We start from the raw sequence: 12,910 nt of genomic DNA on the forward strand, positions 1-12,910 counted from the left end.
TAATAATTCATATTTTAATGATGTTTAAGTTTTAAGTTCTTAATACTACAAGGCAATATTTAAAAATAATTAAGAATTTACCCCAGTGTGACACATGTAACACATTTTTTCTTAGCATGTCATCATCATCCCTATTTTATCCACAACCCCTAAAAAAAAGTATGAAACTAAACATAAATTACTTTTTATAAAAGTATCATTGTGCAGATAAACCATATTTATTATAATCTTCAACTATGTGTGGTCACAGAGCTATCAATTAGAAAATCAGACCCCACCTGTTATATCTTAGCTTTCATAATTCATTAATAATTCAGTCTTACCTTTAATTATGTATTACCTATAGCCAATAGCAACTCGAGGTTTTCATCTATACAATGACGTGTTGTATTACATCATTATTTGAACTATTGAATGTCAGTTTCACTCAAAATACATGCATTGTTCCCACAAGAAAGTTGACTAGCTTCGATGAATTGTAATGACTTTTATCGCAGAGTAAGAAAGTCAGAAAAATTTTGAGAACTAAGGAAATTGGTCTACTTTTTGCATGTTATTAGTCTATATTGTTTGGAACATTATTTAATTGAGTAAAAATAATTAATTGCAATACTATGAGTAGTATAATAGATTAGGGTTAACTCATTTCAAGTTCTGAGAATAATGGAGAAAATTGGATCAGAAATTTATTTCTTGTTTTTAATGTTTATTCTGTATGTATAATTATGAAAGCAACTAATATGTAAGAATAAGGATATTTTTAGGTTAGTTATGATTAGATTAAGTAAAATAAATAATAATATAATAAAAATGCTTCACAAAGCATGTGTACAAGCTGCTAGTATTTGTACAACATGGTAGATGTAAGAGCTTGTGGGAAATGTTATTTTTTGGTGTAACATGACTGCTCATGTCCTGAGTTATTTTCAATTTGTAAATGGTGAGGACAGCAGTTAGTAACAGTTCAAAGAGCAATGAAACAAAATTTAATTATAAATAGATGTTTACTGATGTGAACATAGAGCTACTTAGGATAAACAAATGTAGTTTCATATTACAATATGAAATCACTCTTGAAAGAACAAAAGGTTAATTTATATTTATTTCAATTTTTTTTGGTGGTTATAAGGTCAGTCAAATTAACCAATCCCATCTTGAGTTAGGGTAGAAAAAGTAACAGATAAGTTACAAGTTTTAATGACAAAAAAAAGTATCCCATGTCTTAGGAGGTCTTAGGGATTACATAAAGGAAATCTGAAATTTTTGAGATAAGGAAATGTATTCTTAATTCTAACATGCCAACTACTTTGCTCACAGACTATTCAAAACAATTACTCAATATATTTATAAACAAATCTTTATTTTATTTAAAATACTTCACTAAAAAGTATGATTTTTTTTATTGTTAAAGACTTGTAATATTAATGGAAATACTGCCAAATTTTGTGAAGATATACACACTTATTGAAAATTAGAAGTATTAAATAAATCTAAAAAGACATTAAATAATTATGAGAGGTCACATGATTTGTCATATAGACCGAGCTTGACATGATAAAGTTGACAAACAAACTGATACACACAAAATACCAATACTTCATAACAAAGCTATAAGAGTTTCATAAGCACTTTGTCTTGTGACAACCACTTAATCTCCATATGAAGAAACAGCACTATGTGTTGACATCCATTTCTTTTCACAAAATTTTAAACAGTCTAGATTTCAGTTGTCAAGTTTCAATACAATTAATAACTTGAACTGATTCATCTTTTACAGTGACTTCTGGTGCAGCATAGTGACACAGTTTTGATTTGTGTTACAACACCAACTGTTTTCTCAATCACTGCTATGGACCATCATTGCACAATTTAACAACTAATTTCATGAAGTGTTTAATGGAGATGAATATTACTTCACAAGTTATGTTGCTTTGTAAAAGTTTACAAGTTCTTAACAGATTTGTCTACGTAATGCACAAACTTCAGCAATACTGCAAGCCCCGATATGTCATTCTTTAACTTAACTACTAAGGATGTTAGTATAGTTTAAGATAAATCTCTTAGAAAAAGTGAATTTGAAAGTAAATTTGTTTTTATGAAACTTGTATGAAGCACAAGTAAGACATTTTTATACAGTACTTTGTCTCAGTCTATGAAAGTTTTTTTAAAATTAGCACAGGTTTTCCACTTCACAATAATATTAAATATAGTCATGTGACATTTCTACAAGAAAGGTATTTTTCTTAAATTCATTCTTTTTTTTTTTGAAACTATTATTTTTCAAATGGTTTATGTAAAGGTTCACAATAAGAAATTTCAGTAAAGTCGGTTGTAAAGAGAAACCTTGATTTAAGCTTGGTTTTAATTTTTTTAATCCCTTTGTCTGCAGTGATCCTTCACTTTCTGAGTTTCTAAGCTCTCTCTAAACTTGTGCTATTAAGTGTAAATAGGACAAAAATTCAAAATTTGGTCACCTTGAGATGTCAAACTAATCATGATGTTGATTTTGACCAGGTGTAATTAACTAGTGTTTTCATGAAATTATTTTAGTTATTTTGTTGTTTGGATATCAAAATTTAAGAAAATTACTTGATGTAAGGTTAAGATATCATCACCAGCAACGTATACATCTCTAAAACATTAACTAATCTGTCGTTATCTGGTAAGGAACATACACAGTTTACACATGCATAGAATATTTAATAGTATTGTTTCTTAAACAAGTACATTCTGTAGATGTCTTTCTTGTTGTTTTATAAACTTCAGTCACTATTTTGAACTTAATATGTGATGTAATTTTTTTTATGTATTATTGGAAACATCAGAATATCCTCTCAAAATAGTTTTCTTACTGAAAAATTATAATATTTTTATAATGTTTGTTTTCTGGTAAATGATTACTATATAAGTATGTGTTTGAAATTATTCTGTTTTTCTGTTATAAAGTGTCCTTACAACTAACTGGTTATAGAAAATTAACATGGAAATGTGCTCATGTACCTTCCACTATAATGTGTCATTTTGCAGTGTATTTCTGATTTTATATATATACATGTAGGTGATTCTTGAAGATGAAGAGAAGTTTCTAAAACTGTTAGAGTTATTGGGTGTTTACCAGGAACAAGGCAGTTGTCTAGTCTTTGTTGACAAACAAGAACATGCAGACATGCTTTTGCGTGACCTCATTAAGGCATCATACAATTGTCATGCTCTTCATGGCGGCATTGATCAGTTTGATAGAGACTCCACCATCTGCGATTTCAAAGCTGGAAAAATTAGTGTTCTGGTATGTCAAGTGAAAATTTGAATCATTTCTATCTGTTTAAATAAAGTCTTGTTTTGTTCTCATTTAAAATTAATTCAGAAAGAAATGTTAATTATGCATTATGAACATTTTTGTAAATTTAACTCTTTCATTATGCAGCCATGCATTATTGTTCCAAGTGTACCTTTAAATTGGTATATTTAAAATTTAATTAAAGAATATGATTGTGGTGTATTTCAAGAAACTACATGTCAAAGAATAGTGTAGAAAGAAACAATATAATAATCTCAAATGATTATTTAGTTAATATCGTAAAAATTCAAAAATTCCGAAGGTTTTTGCAGGTTTCTGCATTTTTTATGAACAACAATCTATTTTTGGGAAATTCTTTCGCAACTCATAAGTGTAATGAATTTCATTCGTAATAAATGAATGACATAAATATTGCTGTTTCTTTTTTGTTTGTTTGTTTGTCTCCTCATTTCATCATTTATTGATTGATACCTTTGAGAGATTCCCCATAATTTCAACCAGTCCAGTGGCCTTGATGACGAGAAACCCACCTGAAGTAAAAATGTATTTCAGAATGGCTGGTATGGGTACCAACACTTTTACTAATAAAACAGAGAACTTTTCAATCTTCCTAGGTCATTTTCAGGTTAACAAAGAGAGAGTTTGCAACTGACCGTTGCTGGGCCCATTTCTTAAGGATGAGAGTATAAATGAGTACAGAATTATAGGGGGTGTTGCAGGTGGTTGTTAGGTTATTAATTAGTATAGGTATAAAGTTGTTCCTTTATATTGGTTTAATTTTGGTTTTAGTTGTTGTATAAATAAGTCCTTTTTTTATAAATGAGTACAGAATTATAGGGGGCGTTGCAGGTGGTTGTTAGGTTATTAATTAGTATAGGTATAAAGTTGTTCCTTTATATTGGTTTAATTTTGGTTTTAGTTGTTGTATAAATAAGTCCTTTTTTTACTTTTGTTTATATTTGTTTCCCTACTTAGTATCTGGGTGTTTTCTATGGTTATGTAGCATTTATTTTATTTGCAGTGTTCAAAAACATGTGAAGGTGTTTTTTGTTTTGTGTGTGTGTTCTTTGAATCTAATTTCCATTTTTCTGCTTGTTTTCCAATATAGAAGTCATGGCATTGTTGCATTGTATTTTATAAATTATGTTGGTGTTGTGTTTGTCAGTGTAGTTTTTACATATTATGGACTTTAGTTTTGTATCTGTTTTTGTGAATAAATTTGGTGTTTACTGGAATGTTGTGTTATGTTAAGGTTTTTCCAAATGTTGGTTATTTTTTTTGCTGATGTCAGAAACATATGGTATGCAGCAGTATAAGATTTTGTAGTTTGTTGTATCTTGGGATTTATTATCATTTGTTTGTTGTTGATCTAGGCATGTGCATATATTTTTTTCAACAGTTGTTGGAGAAAAGCTGTTGATGTTAATGAAGTGTTGTTTTATCTTGTTGATTTCATAATTAATTTTATCAGGTGAGCATAGGTTTGTGGCTGTGTTTATTTGGTTTCTTAGTATGTTGAGTTTTTGTTTTGTTTCATGTGCTGAGTCCCAAGGAATGTATAGTCCAGTATGGGTGATTTTTCTGTGGATTTCTGTTTGAAATTGTGTATCAGTTCTTGTTATCTTGAGGTTGAGAAATGATATCTAGTTAGTTTTTATCATGTTCACAGATGAACTTAATATTGGAGTGTATGAAGCTACCATGGTTGAAAAACTGTACCAGTAGTGGTGGGTGTAAGGCTGAATTGATCACTTGAAATTCAATCTGTATCATAAAAAATTTGGCTAACTGGTGACACAGGATTCCCCATACATAGGCCATTTATTTGTAGGTAGTTTTGGTTATTGAATATAAAGCTAATTTTGGTGGTAGTGAATTCTATAAGGGTTGCAAATTGGTTGCTGGAAATGTGTATCAGTGAGTTGGGGTATTAGATATAAAGTTCTAAAGCTGTCTTGCAGACTTAAATCCCAACCAATGAAGCCACAGAACACATACTTAGTTTTTTCAACCATATTAACTGTATACACTGCAACATTAAGTTCATCTGTGAACAGGAAAAAAACCAACCAAATAGCATATCTCAACCTCAAGATTACAAGAACCGATACACAATTCAAAACAGAAATTTACAGAAAAATCACCTGTACTGGACTATACGTTCCCTCAAACTCAGCACATAAAACAGAAAAACTCAACATATTAAGAAACTAAATAAACACAGCCACAAAACTATGCTCACCAGATAAAATTAATGATGAAATCAACAAAATAAAACAATGCTTAATCAAGAAATTTCCTCCAAAACTACTGAAAAAATTATATGCACATACCTAGACCAACAACAAACAAATAAACACAACAAAAACATAGATAACACCCAGATACTAAGTAGGGAAACAAATGTGAAGAAATGCAAAATCAAAGAAGCCCTACTTGTACAGCAACATAAACCAAAATTAAACCAATATAAAGGAATACCTCTATACCTATACTAATTAATAACCTAACATCTAACTGCAACATCCCTGTTTATACTCTTGTCCCTAAGATGTGCCTGGCAACGGTCAGTTCTGAACTTTTTTTTTTTTTAACATGAAGATGACTTAAAAAGGTCGAAACCTTATTTTCTGCTATATTATTGAAAGTGTTAATACCTATACCAGCTGTTCTGAGATGCAGTCCACTGGCTTGTTATTTATAATGCACACTTTTGGATTTGAAGAGTTTCCACAGCTAAGGGAGTAATAACTAATCTGATAATTATTCTGGTCTAACTGCAAGTAACTTCATTGCAGAATGAATCATTAAAAAATTTTCTTGTTCCCAATTTTTTGTAGTAATTTGTGTCCCAAATAAGGTGTAAACTCTTTGAAAATTACTGAGAGACCCAGCATTATTTTGTGACAGTTGTGTGTAATTTAGCAGGTTGATAAGGGTAACCAATCAAGAGCTGGAAGATAATGTAAAGAGGAGGAAGAGGTTAATGTCATAATTGTCAAGACTGGCATGTGTACATACTGTGATCATTGTTTTACTTTCGTGTTTGATATTATTTACAGTGCTAGTCCTCTGTTTGATTAATAATAATAATTAATGATATGTACCTCTGGGCTTATAATGTTGGGTATGTAAACAATGTTATTTCAGAATATCATAAACTTTCTTGTTAAAATTCTGAAAATATTAGCACATTGCCTTGTGTGTTAAGACAACTTATCAGCAATTTGTAACAAGATTTGAATACTTGAACATAGTGTGTTCAGAAATCATTCTGAAGTAAACAGAGGTGTAAATATTTTTCTTGTAGCACTTATTAACATATATCTTTATTCTGACACTAGTTTCAATTTATGTCTCAATGAAAATTAGATAAATATTTTTCTGTAACAAGACACACAAGAGTATTTAGGATTGGTATTTATAATAGTCTATTGCAGTGTAAACAGTTATCATGTAAATGTTGTGTAAAAGAAATAAAGGATTTACTGATAACTGTACTAAAGGTAGGTACAGGCAAGAACATTTTATAATCTTGTATGCCAAAAATAAGACAGTAAATTAATAAGGTTTTAAGCAAGCTACATAAAATTAGAAATTCTGAATATAATTTTTTGTAACAGTGATTCATAAGAGAATTTTGGAATATAAAAATTGAATTGATGCAAATAACAAATAATAAATCAACTTCTATGATTTTATTTCTCCATACAAATCTGATACTTTTTTATAACCAAGTGTCAAGCAGTTTGATTCATTAGTTTTAGCTTGTGAAATTACTAGTTTTGAGTGCATCAATTTAATGCACCCTGAGAATGAAAGAGCAAACTAGGATAAGAAAATTTAAAATGTAAATGTAATATTGTGATGATTTTCATGTAGATGGTTCTAGAGATTATGAAATATGAAAACTAAGATGAAGTGTTTTTAACATGAAAATCCTCTTGTACTCAAACTAATCAGTCTGTGTGTGACTGATTAAAGTGTAGAATAAAGTTTTAGTAGAAATACTTTACTGAAAACTGATATTTTTGTGTACAATATAGTTGTAATGTTTACTAAAAATTTTTTGTATTTCATGAAGATACATAAATTGAGAAGTATAAGCGTTAATTCTTCAGTAGGGTTTATTTCAAAGGACAGACAACATGTAGGATTAAACCTTATATTCTGACCAATTTAGCAAGGTAGAACTTCCTTGTTATTTTAAACCCTATATTTTTACTAAATACCACAGTTTTCATTTTGAAATAATTTTATATATCTAGATTGCTACATCTGTTGCTGCAAGAGGATTAGACGTCAAACATTTAATTCTGGTCGTAAACTATGATTGTCCTAACCACTATGAAGACTACGTTCATAGATGTGGGTAAGTCACACGTATGTTGATGGAAGTACCACACTGATTTTTCTGGACTTGTGTACATAATGTATTGAATAAAATTATAAAATGCAACCTGTAACTTTCTTGTGTGCTTGTTTCTAATGCAACCTGTAACTTTCTTGTGTGCTTGTTTCTATAAAACTGAATAAAATATTTCATTAATATATCACGACTTACATTCATTAAATGAAATTGATTTCTTAAATAGTTGTTTATTTTTGCTTAGAAACTACACATAAATTATATTTCCTCTCTGTCTAACAGTACATATTTGTACTTGTTGTGATGTCTAATTGCACATTTTGGTTCAAAATTTTGCTCTTTTCATTAATTAAGTAATTGAAATAAATAGTGGCCTTGAGCATTGAGATAGTTAATTCATTAAGTAATATATAGGGTTTTAAAAAATACCTGAAGAATTCAAGCATTGCTGTTCTTCAGGTAACTAAATGGAAGTTTATGGATCTTTTATGTGGAAATGCACTTACTAATATTTTATTATGTGATGATATGTGTAGCAGATGTGATTGTGTTTATGCAGATCTGTTGAAATACCAATTTTAATGTTAATATGTAGTGTTCATAGTCTTATGAAAGTTTTTTGCAAACTTCACTTTTTAACTACTTGCATATCCTTAAACAGTACCTAAGACGTCAGTGAATCAAGGTCAAATCAGCTTTTTTCTTGTAATTAATTTGTTAATTGCTAATACAATTGTCTTCAAAGAAAAAACTTGTTAACATGAAAGTTACATTAGAGAACAAGAGCCCATTATCTCTTCTAGTACTGATTACATATTGTAATTTATCTCAGACAAATCTTTGATTTATTTTGTTATGCATTACAGTTTCAAAAAGCTGGAAATTTTAATTTATAAATTAACTGAATGTTGTTATGTATCACATTTATGATATTTTCCGAGATCGATGTACACAATTTTCTTACTTAACACAAATGTATTTTAATATACAAACAACAATACAATTTATAATAAGGGTTTTTGCAAATGTTGATTTATGTACAAAATTTGTTAAACTTATAAACAATACTAATTCTTCTATCTGGTATGGAACTAAATATTTTATTGATGGTTCATGATGAGCAAATTAATTCAGAGTTGATATTGTTATACTTTGCTTAATAGCTAGCTGGCTGACCTCGTACTGTTTACAAGATGACAAGAAACCCACTTGAAGTAAAAATTTATTTTAAAGACAGCTGGTATTGATATTAAAACTTTAAAGTATGTAGCGTTATGAGACTTAAGCTACTTGGACTAAACACTTGTATTTTTGTGTTATAATATGTTATTATTCAAGCACGAAAAAAACATAATTTATATTTATTATCTAATTTTATATGATGGTTATAAAGTTAGTTAAGTGCCAGATCCCACATAGTTACAGTGTGGAAAATAACAAACTTTGTTATTATTGAAAACAAGCATTTGAAACCTATTTAGAGGTTTTAAATATTTCACTAATAATATTTGAGATTTTTCAGATGAAGATTTTTTTTATAAAATCATAATGTGAAATCAGTTGCAATCAGACTAGTAATGAAATAAACTTTGTTTTTGCAAACAAATCTTTAATTAAAATATATTGTTAAGGAAATTTGATCTTTGTACACAAAATACTTCTAATCTTTACTAAAAGTCTATAAAATTTTGTGAAGATACACTTGCTATATTAAATGTATCAAAAGTTGTAGTGCAAATGTGTAGATGAACTTGTGTATATATCATATATATATATTTTATTTGTCTTTACTTATGTATACTTGATAGTTAATTTTCTACAGGCACAGGTCGGGCAGGAAAGAAAGGCTATGCTTATACATTCATCACTCCAGATCAGGGCCGTTATGCTTGTGATATTATCAAGGCTTTAGAACTGTCTGGTATACCAGTTCCAGCTAATGTTCAGGAACTCTGGGAGATGTACAAAGTTAAACTGGAAGCAGTAAGAGTTCATAAGATGTTTGTTTTTGTTGTCATAAACATTTTTGACATTACTCTTAAGTAAGCATTACATGTTGTAACTACAAAGTGAATTTTCTTACCCGCATACTTTCAGTATTTGGTTTTTTTTTTTTCAGTAATCTAAATTTGTCTTATAATAAATTTCAGGTATACTGAACCTGAATGCTATATTTATGTAAGAGAGAATAGTTCAGTTTTTATGATGGGTTAATGAAGTATTCTGTGAGTAAACTATTTGCATGCAGCTTCTGAATTAGTAATTTTGCTCAGAACAAAATCTTTTTACAGCATTAACCCTATGACTACTGGCTACTAATTTTTTCAGTAGACTGTCATCATAGTTTGTTCTAAAAATAAAATTTATGGATGAAATTGTTTAAAATTTGATAAGAATGTTCCTGAAAATAAGTAGTTTCAGAAAAACATTTAATTTTGATTTTTTTTACTATTTGTAAATTATAAAAATCCTTATTTAATGCAGATATTTACACTTGCACTTTGAATAGTTCACCTGCAAGGTGATTTCTGTATGAAATATACAAGTACTTTTTTTTACCTTACAGTTTTCACATTTCATTTGTATAATCTCTAGAACCTCATAAGTGAATATCAAAAGTTTTCTAAGGTAAATATTTATTTTGTCCATTTTCTCTATTATATCACTAACTCTGTCAGTTATTTATGAACATACAGTGCAATGAAATGTTTAAGATTAACAAATGGAAATACACACATACATTTCAGTTCTTAGTAGAAATCCACTAGAATTGTGTTTTCTTTTGTGCATAATTTCACATATTATAGCTTATTTCTAGTTGTCAACTTTCCTTTCAAGTTCTTCATATGTTATATTGTATGCCCATATGTTAACTGATGCCTGTTGGTATTTCAGCAGTTTCTGTGTGGAGACTTGTTCAAGAATCCATATGATGTGCACATCATTTTGATTATAACCTTTCAAAATCTAGGCAATGAATTCATCTTATAAAAGTCATTAAACTTTTCAAATTTTTAAAACAGACATAATACATATTTAACTAAAGTATAAAAGTGAAACCTAAATACAATTTAACTATATTTCTAACTATAGCACATTTAGGCAAAAAGCATTTACATCTACACTGCAAGGAAAACTATGAGCTAGTTTCAAATTAACTGTTGATATAGTCTAAACCCATCTCTATCTAATGTCTGTACATACTGGTGTCAACTACTTATGCATACATTGTAGATCTCTAGGCAAAGTATAGAAGGTGGGCATGGCAGCCATCAAGGGCTGAAAAATTATTTCCCTTTCCCAGTGAATACAGTTGTAGGATTCTAGTTCTCACATATCATTTTGGTCAAACACCCATACAGTTAGTGTGTAGGACAAACTTGTGTACATTATCAGCTTGTATATTTGTTAAAGTTAAGATTTTCCAAAACCTGGAGATCACGTGACATTAAAACTGCAGTTTAAATGATTAAATGAAAAACTTCCTTAAAAACAAAGTAATTAAACTTAGATAACATAAAATTATAACACATCTAACAGTGTTACTTTTATTGACATGTGTTTATAGTACCATATGCAGAAAGGAATTTTAAAATGACACTGGGAGTAATAGGGTTAAACGTTGGTGAATTTACAAAATGAAAATTAGCATATTTATTCAAAAATAATTAGGACCTTCTTAAATATGTTTTATATTAAGAAAATAAGTTTGTTCAGAGTGTAAAACAAATGAATATTTTGATACAGTTAATTTTAGATATGTTTATTTACAGCATTCAGAATATTTTCCTTAAAGAAATATTTTACAAATAACTAGTAATTTATGTGTTCAACTTATATATATGTTAAGGTGCATATGAGAGCCGACAATATGGTTCTTTTTACCAATTTATGATCTTCTATCTACCACACTACAGAAAAGGACAGTGACTGTAGTAATGCTTCAGTTATCTGAGATTTTCAATTATCCACTGTTTTTTGTTTCCTCCAGATATACTCAAAGTATTTGTGTTGTTACATTCTAGACAATAATTTACATGTTTTTGAAAATTGCTGCTTAGAAATTAATTTTATTTACAAAAGTTCAGGTGTTACATAATATTCAAGGTTTTGTATACAGGATCAGACCCGTGTACACAAATTGTAAATTGGTTGGTTCATGCCTGGCCATGCTTCTTTTATTTTTAGATGTTAAGACAGGAATACCAAATATATGTGGTTTAGTTAACTTTATTTGATTAGTGGTCAAAAACATAATGTACAAAAATAAACATTAAGATTTCTTAAACATTTCACTTATTGTCCACTGCTCTGTGCTACATGGTGAGCTCCCTTTTACCATGTATGATTGACCACATGATTGCATACACACCAGTTCTTCTTCTACAGCAAAATCATCCTCTTCCCTAGAGATTAACTGGTAACATCAGTCTGTTTAACAAAGATATTTTTCATAATAATTTTCAAGCAGGGAATTTTGCTAATTTTTTACTAATTTTTCACAAGTGATGGAAGGGTTTGAATGCATTTCTGTGTTTGTAGCAGTAAAAATCTTAATTTTAGGAGCTAATTATACCTATATTACCAGTTAAATTCAACTAAAAAGGGAATTTACAATCAAAAGATAAAGTATTATAGGAGAGAAAGTGAACTTGTGTAACTCATGAAATTCAGAGTAATTGAGTGTGAGTGACTGACTGACACTTGGCTTTTATAATTATAACTTTTATAATTTTTCATGATGATGTGAATAAGTTATAGTGAAAATATTATAAATTAAAACAAGAAATTTAAATATATTTAAAAAAATATTTCTTAGTTTTGACAATGGGTTAACTAGTGAGGTACTTTAGTGCCTCAATTACTGTTTGCTATCTTCCTTTTTACTTTTCCTAAACTAGCACTAGTATACTGTAATTTGTATTTAGAAAAACTTTATGCATTCGTTAATTTTATGAATATCTACATTTAGGAAGGAAAGAAAGTGAAGAGCAGTAGTGGGTTCTCAGGTAAAGGGTTCAAATTTGATGAGGCAGAAGCACAGTTGGCCAATGAGAAGAAGAAATTTCAGAAAGCAGCTTTAGGTCTACAAGATTCTGATGATGAGGATGCAGAAGCTGATGTAACTTGGATGTTTACTTTGTTTTTTATTTTAAGTGTTTTGTAATAAATAAACTGTAAGAAGTGGAATAGCAAAACATGTATGTGTGTCAGCTCTTTGGAACTTTATATATTTTAGTGTT

General features: G+C 29.1%; 1 protein-coding gene across 1 annotated transcript in view; it reads left to right on the plus strand.

Annotated features, from left to right (window-relative positions):
* Positions 1-12,910, plus strand: part of Prp5 (pre-mRNA processing factor 5) — a 96,882-nt gene that overhangs the window by 72,410 nt on the left and 11,562 nt on the right. The window contains 4 exon segments of the mRNA XM_076507836.1: positions 3,059-3,286; positions 7,567-7,681; positions 9,490-9,650; positions 12,640-12,789. Of these exon segments, the coding sequence (XP_076363951.1) occupies positions 3,059-3,286; positions 7,567-7,681; positions 9,490-9,650; positions 12,640-12,789 (654 nt within the window).

The sequence above is a fragment of the Tachypleus tridentatus genome, chromosome 6, assembly GCF_004210375.1.
Source record: "Tachypleus tridentatus isolate NWPU-2018 chromosome 6, ASM421037v1, whole genome shotgun sequence".
In the NCBI taxonomy this organism is placed as follows: Eukaryota; Metazoa; Arthropoda; class Merostomata; order Xiphosura; family Limulidae; genus Tachypleus; species Tachypleus tridentatus.